At 41.9% G+C, this 14258-nt stretch overlaps 1 protein-coding gene across 3 annotated transcripts in view; it reads right to left on the reverse strand.

Annotated features, from left to right (window-relative positions):
- The window catches only part of MARCHF3 (membrane associated ring-CH-type finger 3), a 175123-nt gene that overhangs the window by 29848 nt on the left and 131017 nt on the right, over positions 1 to 14258 (reverse strand). For all 3 annotated transcript variants that reach the window (XM_081298412.1, XM_081298413.1, XM_081298411.1), the window contains 2 exons: positions 9055 to 9298; positions 5909 to 6113 (listed from right to left, as the gene is read on the reverse strand). In XM_081298412.1, the coding sequence (XP_081154538.1) occupies positions 5909 to 6113; positions 9055 to 9242 (393 nt within the window). In that variant the 5' untranslated portion in view covers positions 9243 to 9298. The remainder of the gene's footprint in view (positions 1 to 5908; positions 6114 to 9054; positions 9299 to 14258) is intronic.

The following is a 14258-nucleotide window of genomic DNA, read 5'->3' on the forward strand; positions in this document are numbered from 1 at the left end:
TTCAACCCAAGTTAACTGCAAGGATCAGTACAATTGAAAATAAAAGAACCTGCTCATGTAATTCTTTTTATGCAGGGAACTGGATTTTTCCCTCCAAATTAATCCTTTACCAGCAATGGATGAGCTGCAAACACAGGCATCGAGCAGACAGCTCACTTCCATCTGGCACGGCCATGTGAACACTTCAGTTGGCTTGCTTTTTTAATGAAGTGATTTTTAATGAAGCAAGCTGTGAATTTAATAGATACCTTAAAACTGCATCTTTGTAGCTAAGCTGTAAGTAATGAAGCAACTGCCAAATTAGACACCAAAACCAAGAGAAAAATTCAAGGCTGAACAACTGCAGGATCAAGGATTGCTGGGGTTCGGTCATCACTTGTGTCACCTCAACTGCTGACACAAAGACTGGTGCTACAAGTCCATATGGAGGCAGTGTGTTCTGATGGAAGCCCACTCAGTGACCTTGTCAGAGGTCAAGGAAACACTTGGCTAGCACCAGAGCACACTCAAGTGCAAGGTAGAGTAATCATAGTTATTCCTAACACTGTCCATGTGAGTACACTGTCTCTTACATTTACCTTGATTTTAAATCAACCCTTTCAGCTTCTTGTAATGTGGGGGATAACAAGAAGGAGATAATTAGGTTCCATCTATAATTCCCTAAAAGAAAAATTTTTTAGAAAGAAATGCACAGAGAACTCCTTTAAAGGTGGGAGAAATTATCCAATTCAGGAGTCTCACAGGTCAATAGTAGGCAGTGGGAGCCAGGGAAGAGGGCTGAGGGTGGGGTGAGCAGCAGGTAAGGCCTGGCAGGACGGAGGAGTGCACGAACCACCTAACGGTCTTCTCATTCTTTAGTTAAAAGAAGTATCCACCCAATAAAACATGTCTATCACATGCTACGATCATGGTCTAGCCACCTTATTTGCTAGGCTGCTCTCACAGGTTGGAGTGAAAAAAGAAGCTTATTTGCCTTCCTATGAGGAATGCAATAGTGGGCCTCTCGCCTGTGCATCTCCTTGAATCAGTTGATATCCTTTATGGTATAATTCCCTAATCACCCCCAGTGCTGTGAGAGTTTGTTGATGAAACTGAATACTCTGAAACAAAAAGTTCACGTTTTTACTTGGATGAATATTAAAAATCAAAACCAAATACACTATAATAAGAGTTCCTGACCTACATCCAATACCTATCTATATATCTCTATCTCTACATCTATATCTATATATCTATATTAGGAGTTAAGTGAAGTCTTGAATCTATTAAATAGCAAGTGTCAAGTGGTTTCTTTGTGTGCAGTTCTCTCTGCTTCATGGGCACTTTCTCTCTGTTGTGTAGCTGGAGATTATACTGAATCCAGGGCACACTTCACAACTATTTTCTTCTAGTGACTTCAAAAAATTCATAAATAAAAAAAGTTAGGAAAAATCCTTAATCCTCATCTCCCTGGCTTTACTTTACATCCTATTATTCTGGGTAACTGATATGTATGAAAACACTCGGTTTCAATTTAGCTAAACCTCTGACTCGCAGAGAACAGCTTTTAAATTGTTCATACAATTCTTATCAATCAGCTAGGTCTGTGTAAAGGAAATAGGAATACGGAAATCTAATCACGCCCTCTGTGAAAAATCACCACGTCTCCCTCATCAGAGGAAGATCAGAGCCTAGAAAGCCTGCTTTCCAGATTTTCACTGTTTCCTGGCTGTTTCATTTTAATCACGATATTGTTGAGCTGATCTATAACTTCATGGGTTTTCTGGGCCAGGCTAGGAAGCTACCGACTCATGTCTCAGGGAAGCCTAGTGGCACTATCCCATCACTAGAAAGAAATGTTACCAGCATGCTATTTGCACATAGCAAGATGGGGTTCTTTGCAAACTGGTCAATCAGAAATGCAATCATGGCAATAGGCTGTAGTTGGGGTACACATTTTGGGGGATGAATCATAGTATTTTTATTGGCTTGCCATATTTTACCATTTGTTATAAAAGAATGGTATCAGAGTTCACCTTACAGAAAACCACCCAGGCTGGTCATTCAGTGAATCCTTTTATGGTTAGTGGATATCTATTTACTATGTTCTAGTGGGTCATTATTCTTGGGGATAATTCATCTTACAAATTGCCACAGGGTGCAATTTTCCATCATCAACAAAAACCACGTAGCCTTCACAAGAGAAGCTAGCTGTGGAGGTAAAAAATGCATGTCTGTTTTAACTGCTCTTCCTTTTTGCTGTGTACGTTTTGAATGCTTTCAGGCTTTGCATGATTGGACACAGACCTTATGAGATTTGCATTAGCTGGACTAGGACAGAAATTCATCCACATCTGACTAAACTAGATGACTGCAGCGTAGCTCTCTTGGGTTGAAACCAGCTCTTGTTTTACCGGCTTACGTTGCAGCAAGAAACTATTTAGGGTATAAAATTTGTATGCAACCACCAAAAGAGACTAAAAACATCCTGGCCATATGCGTCAGTAGGCAAGGTAGGTAAGTAGGTAGAGAGGTAAGCAGACAGACATAAAATCAACTTATTGAGACATAAATTACATACCATACAAGGTACCTATTTAAAGTGTAGATTTCTTTTTGAGGGGCATACTTGGGATTGAACCCAGGGGTGCTTTACCACTGAGCTACATCTCCAACCCTATTCATGTTTTTATTTTGAGACAGGTCTCAAAAAGTTGCTGAAACTGGCCTCAAACTTACCATCTTCCTGCCTCAGCCTCTGAAATTACTGGGATTTTAAGCATATGCCACTGTGCTGGCTAAATGTAGTTTTTTTTTTTTTTTAAAACAAGAACTTCTAGCCTTATAGGACCCAGAAGAAGTCATGGAGAGCTTCTTGCTTGCCCTCTTCCATAGTGAAGCTCAGAGAAACTAACCGAGTCACACAGATGGTCAGTGGCAAAGTGGGGAGGGGATATCCAGTATGGAGATTCTTATAAAACCAGTCCATTGATTTGGCCATATGAATAGAAACTCAACCGTGTTGGGGGGAAAAGACTAACCTTGGCAGCTTGTGTATATGCAACAGCCCTGTGTTCCTCATCAGTTAAAAATGAACATCCAACAACTGGCTGCAGAGTACTGACAAGTAGTGCCTTAGGAAAGTAAGTAAAGGGGATCCAAGGGCTGTGTGAACAGAGGGCTGAAAGGGTTTGCTGAAAAGTGCGAGTTGGAGGTGTTAAAGTAATTCCAACCAATGTTAGCATCTAGATGCTGACAAATAAAATTTATAAATGACTTTTAAAACTGCTTCCTCTAGCAACAAGAGCTGTTATTGTCACATCGATTTTGAAATTAAATGTTATGGAATTTTCTTGCTTTAATGAGAAGGCAGATACAGCTGGTAAACAAAGTAATGATTAAAGCAATTAAAAGAGTAAAAATAAGAAATAAAGTAACGATACTCCTAATCCTTAACCCAAATAGGCAGGTTTGACTGATATACTTTTTAAAAAAAGATGCATGTTTATCTCAGGGTAAAAATATTGAGACGCAATGCTCACTACAAATAAGCCTGCCCTTTGGTAAGAAGGGAAAAGTCAATTAGTCATGTCAGTCGTTTAAAAATCTGCCCACACCTGGTTCTCATTTGTCCTACAGCCTAGAAACCAAAGACAACTTTTTATTGCTTGTGGTCAAACAGCAAGTTCATTTCACCATGGGATGATCAAACAGCCAGCCTCCCCCAGCCTGAGAAGTTTGCCTTTCACTTTCAACTTGTTCAATCATCATTAACTCTGAAAATTGTCACATTCCATTTGTGCAATGAAAATTTCACCACAGTGACCGTTTGGGTGAAGTTTTTGTAGGCGAGGTCCTAAATCTTATAGAGCACCTCACACCTTCTCAAGGTCATTTGACTCATTTCCTTGTTTGATGACAGTTGCCTGCCATTCTGGAGTCAGTCTGGGACCAGAAATTGGTAACTTTGAAGAAACCTTTCTGTGTGGGTGTTATCCTCTCTGAGACTGGGTGATTTGACACCAAGTTATTAGAAAGATTGAGGCATATGCATACATGCATACCCGACACATTTGTTACATATTTATGGGTACATACACTGGAATTTTTTTTTTTTTTTTGTATCAGGGATTGAACACAGGGGCATTTAACCTCTGAACCACATCCCACCTTTTTTTGTTTTTTTTATTTAGAGACAGGGTCTCGCTGAGTTGTTTAGGTCCTCGCTGAGTTGTTTAGGTCCTCGCTAAGTTGCTGAGGTTGGTTTTGAATTCGTGATCCTCCTGCCTCAGCTTCTCGAGCTGCTGGGATTACAGGCATACACTGGAATTTTTATCGAGTGAAAATAAAAGTCTTCACTGGAGAGGGACCAGTAAAGAAGACCTCTGGATGCAATCCATTTAAAAGCAGGATTTCCTCACTCTGGGAAGCCAGCTGCCCTAGAGAGGCTGCAATATCTAATTGGGAAGATTCCAAGAAGCTTCTGGAAAGGAGAAATAGACTTCTTTTTACTTTTGCCATTGTGCTTAAGAAATTATCACCCTATTTGTTTATTATTATTCAATTACATTTCCCCTCTGCAGAAGGGGTTCTGAAATGTTAACTCCCAGTGAATCTGGCATGGGGTCAAATTCCTGATGGAAAATTTACAAATATGAATTTCTGAAAGTGGATGTCAAGTGGCAAGATGGCTAAATTTAGAGGTCATTTGATCCAGCATTTGCTGGGGCAAGTCAAATAAATTTTGTGCTGTTTGGCAAGTAAGTCATAGCTAAAACAAGCCCCAGTTGCAAATCCTGATTAAAATTTCAAGGTCAAAACCAAGAGATGTATACACAGAGCTCTCTAGAGCTTTTCAGGTGCCTTGGTGCCAATACACTTATTTAGTGGTCTCTAAGAATGGCTTCTTGATCTCTAGTTCTAGTTCTAGTTCTAATTTCAGGGGTTCACTGGGTTAGCTGCTGAAATAATATTATGAGCTCGTCTGGATCACAGACACAATGTCTTAACCCCTTTCAGCTAGCTCTGCCTCACAATGCACTAAAATATTTATTATTGCTAATATCCAGCCTTTAATTTACTACCTGAATTTGGGGGTAGGAGGGAGGGCAGAAATAGTATATATTTTTTTCTACTTCTCTGATTAAATTCAGATCAGACCTTCAAGAATAGCCCTGTGCCTCCAAAAACACAGAAAAGAATGTCTTGTCATTTTAATGGCTGCTGGGTTGATAGCATCACTTTTAAGAAAAGCAATTCCAATACTAGGTTATTAGCTGAAAAAAGCTTATGCATGATATCCCAGGAAGGATATTTTTATTCAAACACTTGAATATGTGCCCTGAGTTATTAAGTGTTTTATACATATTAGCTCCTTTCATTCTTATGGCAAATACAAGGGATATGGTAACTTACCCAAGGCCATAGAACCCAGGAAGTGTGGGTCTAACTCCATTGTAAATGCAGCTATATTTTCTCCTGAAGACCTGTTGGGATATGCAACCTGAATGCCCATTTATCTATTGCTCCACGTTGGTCAGAGGGTGTGCAGAGAGGTGTTCAATTTGTTTGTTCCACTTCATAGGTATTGAAAAATGGAGACCATGTCTCTGAACGTTCCCTTTCTCCTTACACTAATTTCCTCTATTTTTGGGTCCACTTTTGTGGAGGTTACCCTTCTACTGCTGGATCCCAGTAGAATGAGCTGACAAGTTGTCCCTCCCTGTCTGCTTTTCTCTCTCTCTCTCTCTCTCTCTCTCTCTCTCTCTCTCTCACACACACACACACACACACACACACACACACACACACTTACACAGAGCTATTACTGTGCTTCAGTGAAGCTGTACAGGGTTTGTGATCCAGGCATAAAAGCAGACATCATTTGCTCATTAGAGCTAAGTTTTCAGGACGTGCCCCACTTACTGACCTCCACTAACGGCCTGGGTTTGCGCTCGACTGCAAACCTGAAGTGGCAGAGTTCACAGTAGCTGGTGTTTGAGGACGATAGCCAGTGCTCCAGGCAGCTCCGATGAATTGTCCCCAAGGTCCCCGTACATTCACATGGAGAGAGCAAGTCTTCTTGGCTGCTGCCCTCATGGCAGATCCTGCACATTGGCCGGTCATTGAAGGGGCTGCAAGAGAAGGAGGGGCACCTGCTGGTCACTGGGCTGTGACCCACTGCCATGTGGATGGCCTCTAGCTCTGTGTTGTTTGGGCCCTCTCCAGTGACATCTGCTCAAAACAGATACTTGCTTTAAGACCCCTTAGATTTTTATACTTGACCTTGGCAATGGGGCCAGTTGTCTTAGGTACTCCAGAGTACTCAGGCCATCTACTTTTACCAATATAAAATTAGCCAGTATATAAATATAAAAATATATAAATATAAAGGCCAATATCAAAGAAGCCAGGTGTGGCCTAGGGCCAAAAATGAGTGAAAATGAACAACAGAACAACATGTTATTTTTGTCTTGAACGTAGATGAAGTTCAGGCAAACTACCAATCAAAAAATAAAAATCATTCCTCACCACAAAGAACAGAAATGGTTTTGAAATAATATCAATTGTAGTTTCTAGACAAATTACATCTTTTGAACCGGCCAGGACACTTTTATATACCCAGAGGTTCCTTTTGTTTCTCTTTTTAATGATGTGGGAGAATGAGAGGAGGAAAGTGAGCTGGCAACAAACCCTGAAGCCGCCACAGAGAAACGTGGACAAAGTAGAGTGGTGGGTGGCCCTTTGAGCTTTTGGAAAATGATCTCTGGGATGCCAAAGACACTGAACTGAAATAGAGTAATGAGTATGTCCTACCAAGGAGGCCTGTGCATAGAGTGCTGCCTTTACTTTTGGAAAAACCATTCCTGCATGGTGTGTGAAGGCAGTATAGTACAGTTAGTTGACCCCAGTGCAGGCTCTGCAACCCAACTGCCTGGGCTAAGACCCCAGTTCAGGGGCTTATGGCCAGCTCACTTTGGGCAGGAAACGTCATCTTCCTGTACTTCCATTTCCTCATCTCTAAAATGGGCACTAAGAATGACGCCTTCCCTGTGTGGTGATTTTGAGGATGAGAAAAGATAGCGCAGATTAGAAACTTAAAATAGGGACCAGCACATAGTAAAGGCCTAGTTGATGTTAGCTAGTGTCACTCATAGAAAAACTCAGGCCCAAATGAAATAACATGGCTGCACCATGAAGTCAGTGCCAGTGAAAGGATCAAAGTCAGATAGCTTCACTTCTCAGTGGGTATTTTGTCCTCTGAGAAGTCTCTGATCCATGTTTTCTTCTCTCTCTCTCTCTCTGAAGTTCTGCCTTACAAATGCTAAGCAAGTGCTCTACCAGTGAGCCCACATCCATATCTTCCTGTGTTGCTTGTGCTATGCTTTGTTGGGCTTTAGACTTTAAAATATTATCATATATGTGACAACCCTACAGCCAGCCTCCTTGTTCAATTCCCTGTCTCTCCCACATACTCCAAAGATGACAGGACCAAGGCATATGCCACATCATTCTCTTCAATATAATTTTTGATCCAATGGAAAACAGCCATGGAAACAGTGCTGTTTCCCAAAGGTCTTCTGGGAATGATTCTGGGAATAAGTGAAGAAAAAGACCTCCCTCCAACTTGCATGGAAGACCCACTTGTGCTGGGGGGAGAAGAAAGGTGTCAGAGTTGACTTTTTCCTCCTGTTCTCCTTCATTCAATTTGTGCCATGTACATGCAAAGCTCTGCAGCCCTCTTGTTTGCATTGCCATATAAAGGGAGAGCAGGGATGCCTGACGGACAGAAACACACTCATTGGCTCACAGGTCTCAGTCATTTCACCTGTAGTCTGCTCCTCCTGATCAACCAAGGTGATTGATGGCTGCCAGGGTGACTGGTGCACACCCAGTGATCCAGTCTCACTTCACTTCACCTGTTCTAAGTCTTAATCAATTGTTGGAAATTTTCCAAGTAGTGGAAAAAATGTCTATTCAATATGTTTCTATTTCTTTGCTTTGTGACAACTGCATAGATTTTAAATAGAAGATTTTCGGACATTTATAGCATGCATGGGTGTGATTCCATGTGTGAGGGCTGTGGTGCTACCAGTAGTCCTACTGCAGGTACATATATGGTCCTGTGGATCTGTGCCTGCACCAGAGGGGCAGTCCTATCTCTCTGTCTGAGGTAAATGGTTAAGTGTGAATAACTGGTCCTAGGTTTCAGGGTTAGAAGTGTGAGCACTGGCATTAGTGGGCAAGTCTGGTGGTGACATACACTTGACATTCAAAGGTCAAAAGCCTATGAATTTAACCATTCTGAAAGAAATTTGGAGAAGCCAAGGTGCAGCCATCAGCCTGGGAACCCACGGCTTCCAATCTGCCATTGGTCAATAGCAGCACAAGAATAGCCCCCAGGATCAAAGTGCCGGCCTCTATAAGTAGTCTCTGAGTTGTTCAGAACTTTCATTCACCCTTGCTTTGGTTAATCATAGGGAAAATAGCCATGGAGGTTTTAACAATAGCACTCCACATCAGATTGTATGTGAAGGGTTGGGGACCATAGGGGCAAAGGAGGGGACAAAAGAAGAGGTCCCCACATCCAGAGAGTAAACCTGCATAGTGTGTCCACCTGGCAGTGCTGATCTGCATCATGCAACCTAGGAATGTCATTTCAAAAGTTGTGCCCACAAATCCGATGACTGGCTTAGTCACCTGAAATCAGATGCCTTGTTCATTCTATTCTAACAAAGGGCTTCTGAAGACAGTAAGAGCATAATTACGACAGCAATGTCAAAATAATAAATGTAAACAAGCAACCCTGCATCTTGTGGGATCCTTTCCTGCCTGGCTCTCTGAAAGTGTGACTTTAAGCAAAACACTAGACAACGTGAATCTCTGCTTTATATCTGATTGCTATAGAAACAGCGATGACAGAACTTGTGTAGTCTTTTTGTTTTTTTTTAACTAGTACCTCCTCTCACCTGACACAAAGACCTGAGCACTATTTACATTCCCTTTAGCATTTTCCATCTGATAAACAGTTCTCCAGATCAATTACAGATTCATTTATTTTAATTGTGGTACTACCTCTGGGTGGCAAGAGTCCGCACTACTGTTGACAGCAGCTGCCCGTCCTTGGCTGAAACTTGCATGACATACTGTGGCTGCCCATTCACTAGGCTGCCACAATCCTCCACAGTCTTCACCACGGGTGCAGCGGAGCTGGTGCAGTCTGGCAGGACTTCAGGCAGGTGACTGCAGCGGCTGGTTGTCATGGCAACAGACAGCAATTACTCTGCTAATGGCTTCCACATTCATAGAGGATTTCCATCTAAGAGAGATCAGAAAACAGTTTACTTGGGCAGGGTGGTTAATAGAAAATGGAGAATTATGGGTCACCAACATCATCATGTCATTATTTAATATAAATAACAGGGCATCCCAGATGTGGCACTTATCTTATTACCCTTTAATACAAGTGTGCGTGCATGTGCATACATGTACACACACACAGCCCACAAGTGGATATGGTTATAAACAAGACAAAAAGCAAGGTGGTGTATACAAACATTCAGCAACCCTGTTTTCCATGAAGTGACAGATGATGGCTCTGAAGCCCAGATTTGAAGAGAAGATAGCAATCTCTTGCTCTACCAGAGAAGCAATAAAGTCTTTGTTGACACTCTCTAAAAGTTGCTAGAATCATTATTAAAACTGTGTGCAACTATTTTTTCTTGTAAGCAATTTATCTCCAGGCAGCTTCATTCTAAGATACTAGGGTTAAAAATAGAGAAAGAAAAAAAGGAAAAAGCAAATTTGGCTAAGTAGCACATCTAGAACACTGCTTGTCAAACATAAATCATTCAATTATTGTATCACCTTTCTGACTTTTGTCAAATCCATGTCCCATAATTCAATATCTACTTAAAATTAAAACTTGAAAATTAACTTCATTTAAAAATTTAATCTCTTAAAGTTATTCATGATATGATTTGCTTATTTTATATTTTTTCAAATGGATGTTAAAATAAATGCATTAGCATTGATTTTTCTGTTTGTGTACTTCCTAAAATTGAGGGGTACATGCATCATCATAAGAAAGTACATGGAAGAACATAAGAAGGTGATGAATGAGCTCTTATCACCAATTATAAATAATCTATTTTTAATAAGGGCTTTACCTCCCCAGTAGACTCTCTCATATAAACTATTAGGAATTCTGTTCCTGAACTGTGTGGTGCAGGGCATGGGTCATGACCTCAAGTTCAAAGTGTTAAGACCCCCGGGGTGAGGAATTCCCCTGCGTTCAATAATAGGTCAGCATGTGATGTATAAGAAATGGGGGCTTCTGAAGAAGCTTGCTGGAGGAATTGTGTCCAAAGGTGAGATGACACAATGTCAGGGCTATGCATGCCCTTTCTGCCAGCCTGCTCACCTCATGTTTCACATGGCCTGGGCTCAGTAACAGTGGCAGGATTGGTTGATGGACTGAGTCAATAACTAGCCTATGTGGTCAAAGCCCTGAATCTAACTAACTAAAAATCTTGTCTTCCACCACTCCCTAGCCCCAAGGGGATATCTGGAATTCCTCCATGGGTAGTTTCCTCCCAGATATCTGTCTCTACTTATTACATTTTATTTAATTCCTACAGGTCCAGAAAACAGGATCTCTCCAACTTCCAGAACAATGTGCATCAACTAGATGTTCTCAGGGCGATGAACTTGAGTGGACAGTTTCCCTCCCAACAAGCACATGTCAGGCAGGCTGGACTTCTGGAGATGACTGGATATGAACATAAACCTCCTGCTGCTGCTGAGATATCTGGCCAGCATCGCTCTAGCAGCTTCCTTTTCTGGTCCTCCCTGCTGCCAGAGTCCTTTCAGGGTGGGTGTTTGCCCCAGCCCAGCAGCCTTTGGAACTGGCAAAAAAGTGGGGAGAGAGGGCTGGGGATGTGGCTCAGCGGTAGCGTGCTCGCCTGGCATGCGTGCGGCCCGGGTTCGATCCTCAGCACCACATACAAACAATGATGTTGTGTCCGCCGATAACTAAAAAATAAATATTAAAAAATTCTCTCTCTCTCTCTCCTTCTATCACTCTCTCTTTAAAAAAAAAATAAGTGGGGAGAGAACTGTAGCTACTGGTCTTGGTTGAGGTCTGTTGCAGGGGCACAGGCAAGGGTCACCCTGCCCATGACATTTTTACAAACCCAATACCAAACACCCAGAGAAATACAATCAGTTAGCTGGGATAGAGTAGGGTTTTGCTTTTTAAATAAGATTTGTTGCTTTATATTACATTGCAAATTCAAGAAGTATGCAATATAGAAAATACAGAAAAGCACAAAGAAAACAATAAAATTCACCCATAATCCCATCATTTGGATAAACAGTACCTTTTTTGGGTGGATGTCTTTTTATATTTTGGGCAGAATCGGAAGGGTGAACTTTATTTGTAGTTGGGGTCAGAGAGTCTTTTTTTTTTTTTTTTCAATGAACTATGGTAGCTCTCAGGCCAACAAACAAAAGGATGTTAAAAGATGGCACTCTTCTAAACCCGTGTATAATTCTCCTCCTCCAGCCTACCCTGACAAAACCCCATTGACATGATTTTAAATTCTCAAAATGCCTCACAGTCACAAAGTGTAGCTTCCTGGCACAGCTCTCTTGCTGCACAAGGCAGCCATAGATTAAGAGCCAGAGAGTGTTGGCAGGAAAAGCAGACACAGTGACCTTCTTGCCGAATGCAATCACTGTGTCTGGGCGCATTCTGAGAGTCTATATTCAGGTTTTGCATATCTCCGGCTCAGAGGGCCAAGTGGTCCCTCCCTATTCCCAGTGGAACTGGAAGTGGGTAGAGGGGGTGCCCAGTGTGTCAGTGGGACCCAGGGCTGTCAGCAGTCAGGCTACCCTAATTATATACATTCATTCACCTGTAACTTAGATTAAGTCCTCATCAAAGAAAGTAGTTTTAAATGTGTGGCCAAAATTCACAATAAAATGCCCTTTAAATATTCCAGAGGCAGAGTTTCTCTTAAGCTAATTTTATATCTGTAATGTCACTTATGTATGCTATATTTCATTTCACTTCTCAGAGAGGCAAAAGGGATATTATTAGCTACTGATCAGTTTATTCCATTTGTGGTGGGTACCAGGCACTGAGTTCAGCATAAAGGGACATAGGACATCACTATCTTGCCTTCTCTTCCAAGAAAACCCCACCTCTTCTGTGCTGTGTCTGCAATTCTGCACCCAAGATCCTCTAAGTCTTCACTCAACTTAGGGTCTAACCGAAGTGATATTCCAGTTCAGCACTCCCTGAAGAACTTGCCAGCATGTCTGCTGTATACCACACACCAGAGTAACCTTGAGATACAAAGGCTGGCATGCCAGCAATGAGTCCCAACAGTCCTAAAAGACCATGCTTTGAATTTATTTTTTTTTTAATTTTTTGTTTTAGAGAGAATTTTAATATTTATTTTTTAGTTTTCGGCAGACACAACATCTTTGTTTGTATGTGGTGCTGAGGATCAAACCCGGGCCGCACACATGCCAGGTGAGCGCGCTACTGCTTAAGCCACATCCCCAGCCCCCATGCTTTGAATTTAAAACACATGGGAGGGATCACATAGAACTTGACATACTTGGTCACAGTGAGAATGGACGAGCTGATTCTAATGCCAGGAGAACAGATTTAGTCATCTACTCAGGTGGAGTGAGAGGGAAGGGAACACTTTGTGCTGTGATCTCAGTGAAAGGGAAGCCCAGAGACTGAGATGCAGGCAAGGGGCAGGCAGGAGTGGGCCTGCAGGCTGCATGCACCAATTGGCATGCATATGTTGCACCTGGGGCAGTGACAAATGGGCCACTACATATTCCTGTCTCATTCAGAGCCACCTGGGAAAACAGCAGGCTGTTGCCTTGGATGCTAAAAAGAGCTGAGCTGTCAGTTTGCAGTCTAGCACTGGTCTTCATTGAGTTTTCTGCAAAATTTCAAGCACCTTTCGATTGCTTTCTTATCAATACTAGTGTACTACTGCTCTTGTGGGAAAGCAGCCTCCTAGTTCACTCAAGAATACTTCTCTCTGGGATTCCTCAGGATAAAAAAATAGTGCTGGGAGAAAGTAGTATATGTATAAACTTAAAACCTCAAACCACACTGGCAGGACAGGTCCTTTGTTGGCCAAGTTGACACCTTGTACAATTTCTTTCTCAGACTGAGAATAAAACATGATTTGGCATTGGCCAAACTCAACTGCTCAACAGTGGGAAATGTGGGAGTAGGTGGATGAGAGGGAGACAGTGAAAACAGAGGGAGTGGCTAAACAAATGAAAGCCTGAACAGAGGATTGTTAAAGACTTGTCTGTTAAACTGTGACCCCTCAAAAAACTGAGTACAGGCTTCACAAAAGGAAGAGACTAACTAGGCTGCAGCTAATAATTGCCTAGTTTCTGGAACAGGCTGCCACTGGTGATTTCCATGGGAATGTGGCTGGCATCATGAGGACATGTTCTCAGGACATGGAGGCAAGGGAAAGAAAGCACTTGAGAAAGCATGCCCTGCTAACCTCTGCAGACCCTGGGCCTCAGCAACCTTGAACTTCCATGATGATCATGAAGTTAAGGGAAAAGCTCTGCTTTTAGAGGCATAACCCCCAAACCTTTACCCTGGTTCACTACTCACCAGGGTAAGTCACTCTGCTTCTCAGACTTTTCTGAGCCATCCCACCTGGTTGCTTGTAAAGCCTAAAACAATATGTATTAGTCAGTTTTCCATTGCTATGTCAAAATAACTTATAAAGAGGTAACTTATAAAGAAAAGTATCTGGCTCAGTTTTGGAGGCTGAAAATCCCAACAGCATGGTACCAGCTCTCACAAGGTCCTCCATAGCTGCATTACATCATGGTAGATGACATCAAGGTGCAAAAGAGAATGATCACATGGTAAGAAAGGAAGCCAGAGAACTTTTGGGGGTCAGTCAGGCTCACTCTTTTATGATAACTTACTCGTGTAGGAACTGAAATCCTATGAGAACTTGTCTGATTCCTTCTGAAGGCAGGACCTCCAATGACCTAATTACCTCCCATGAGGCTCCTCTTCTTCTTCTTTTTTTTTTTTTGCAGTACTAGGATTGAACCCAGAATCTTGCATATGCTAGGCAAGTGCTCTACCACTGAGATATATTCCCAGCCCTTTTTAAAATTTGAGATAGGTTCTTGCTAAGATGCCATGTATTTTTAGTAGCTTTTTTGTTGCTGCGACCAAAAGACCTGACAACAACAATTTAAAGGAG

The sequence above is a fragment of the Spermophilus citellus genome (assembly GCF_964194105.1).
Source record: "Spermophilus citellus genome assembly, chromosome: 1".
In the NCBI taxonomy this organism is placed as follows: Eukaryota; Metazoa; Chordata; class Mammalia; order Rodentia; family Sciuridae; genus Spermophilus; species Spermophilus citellus.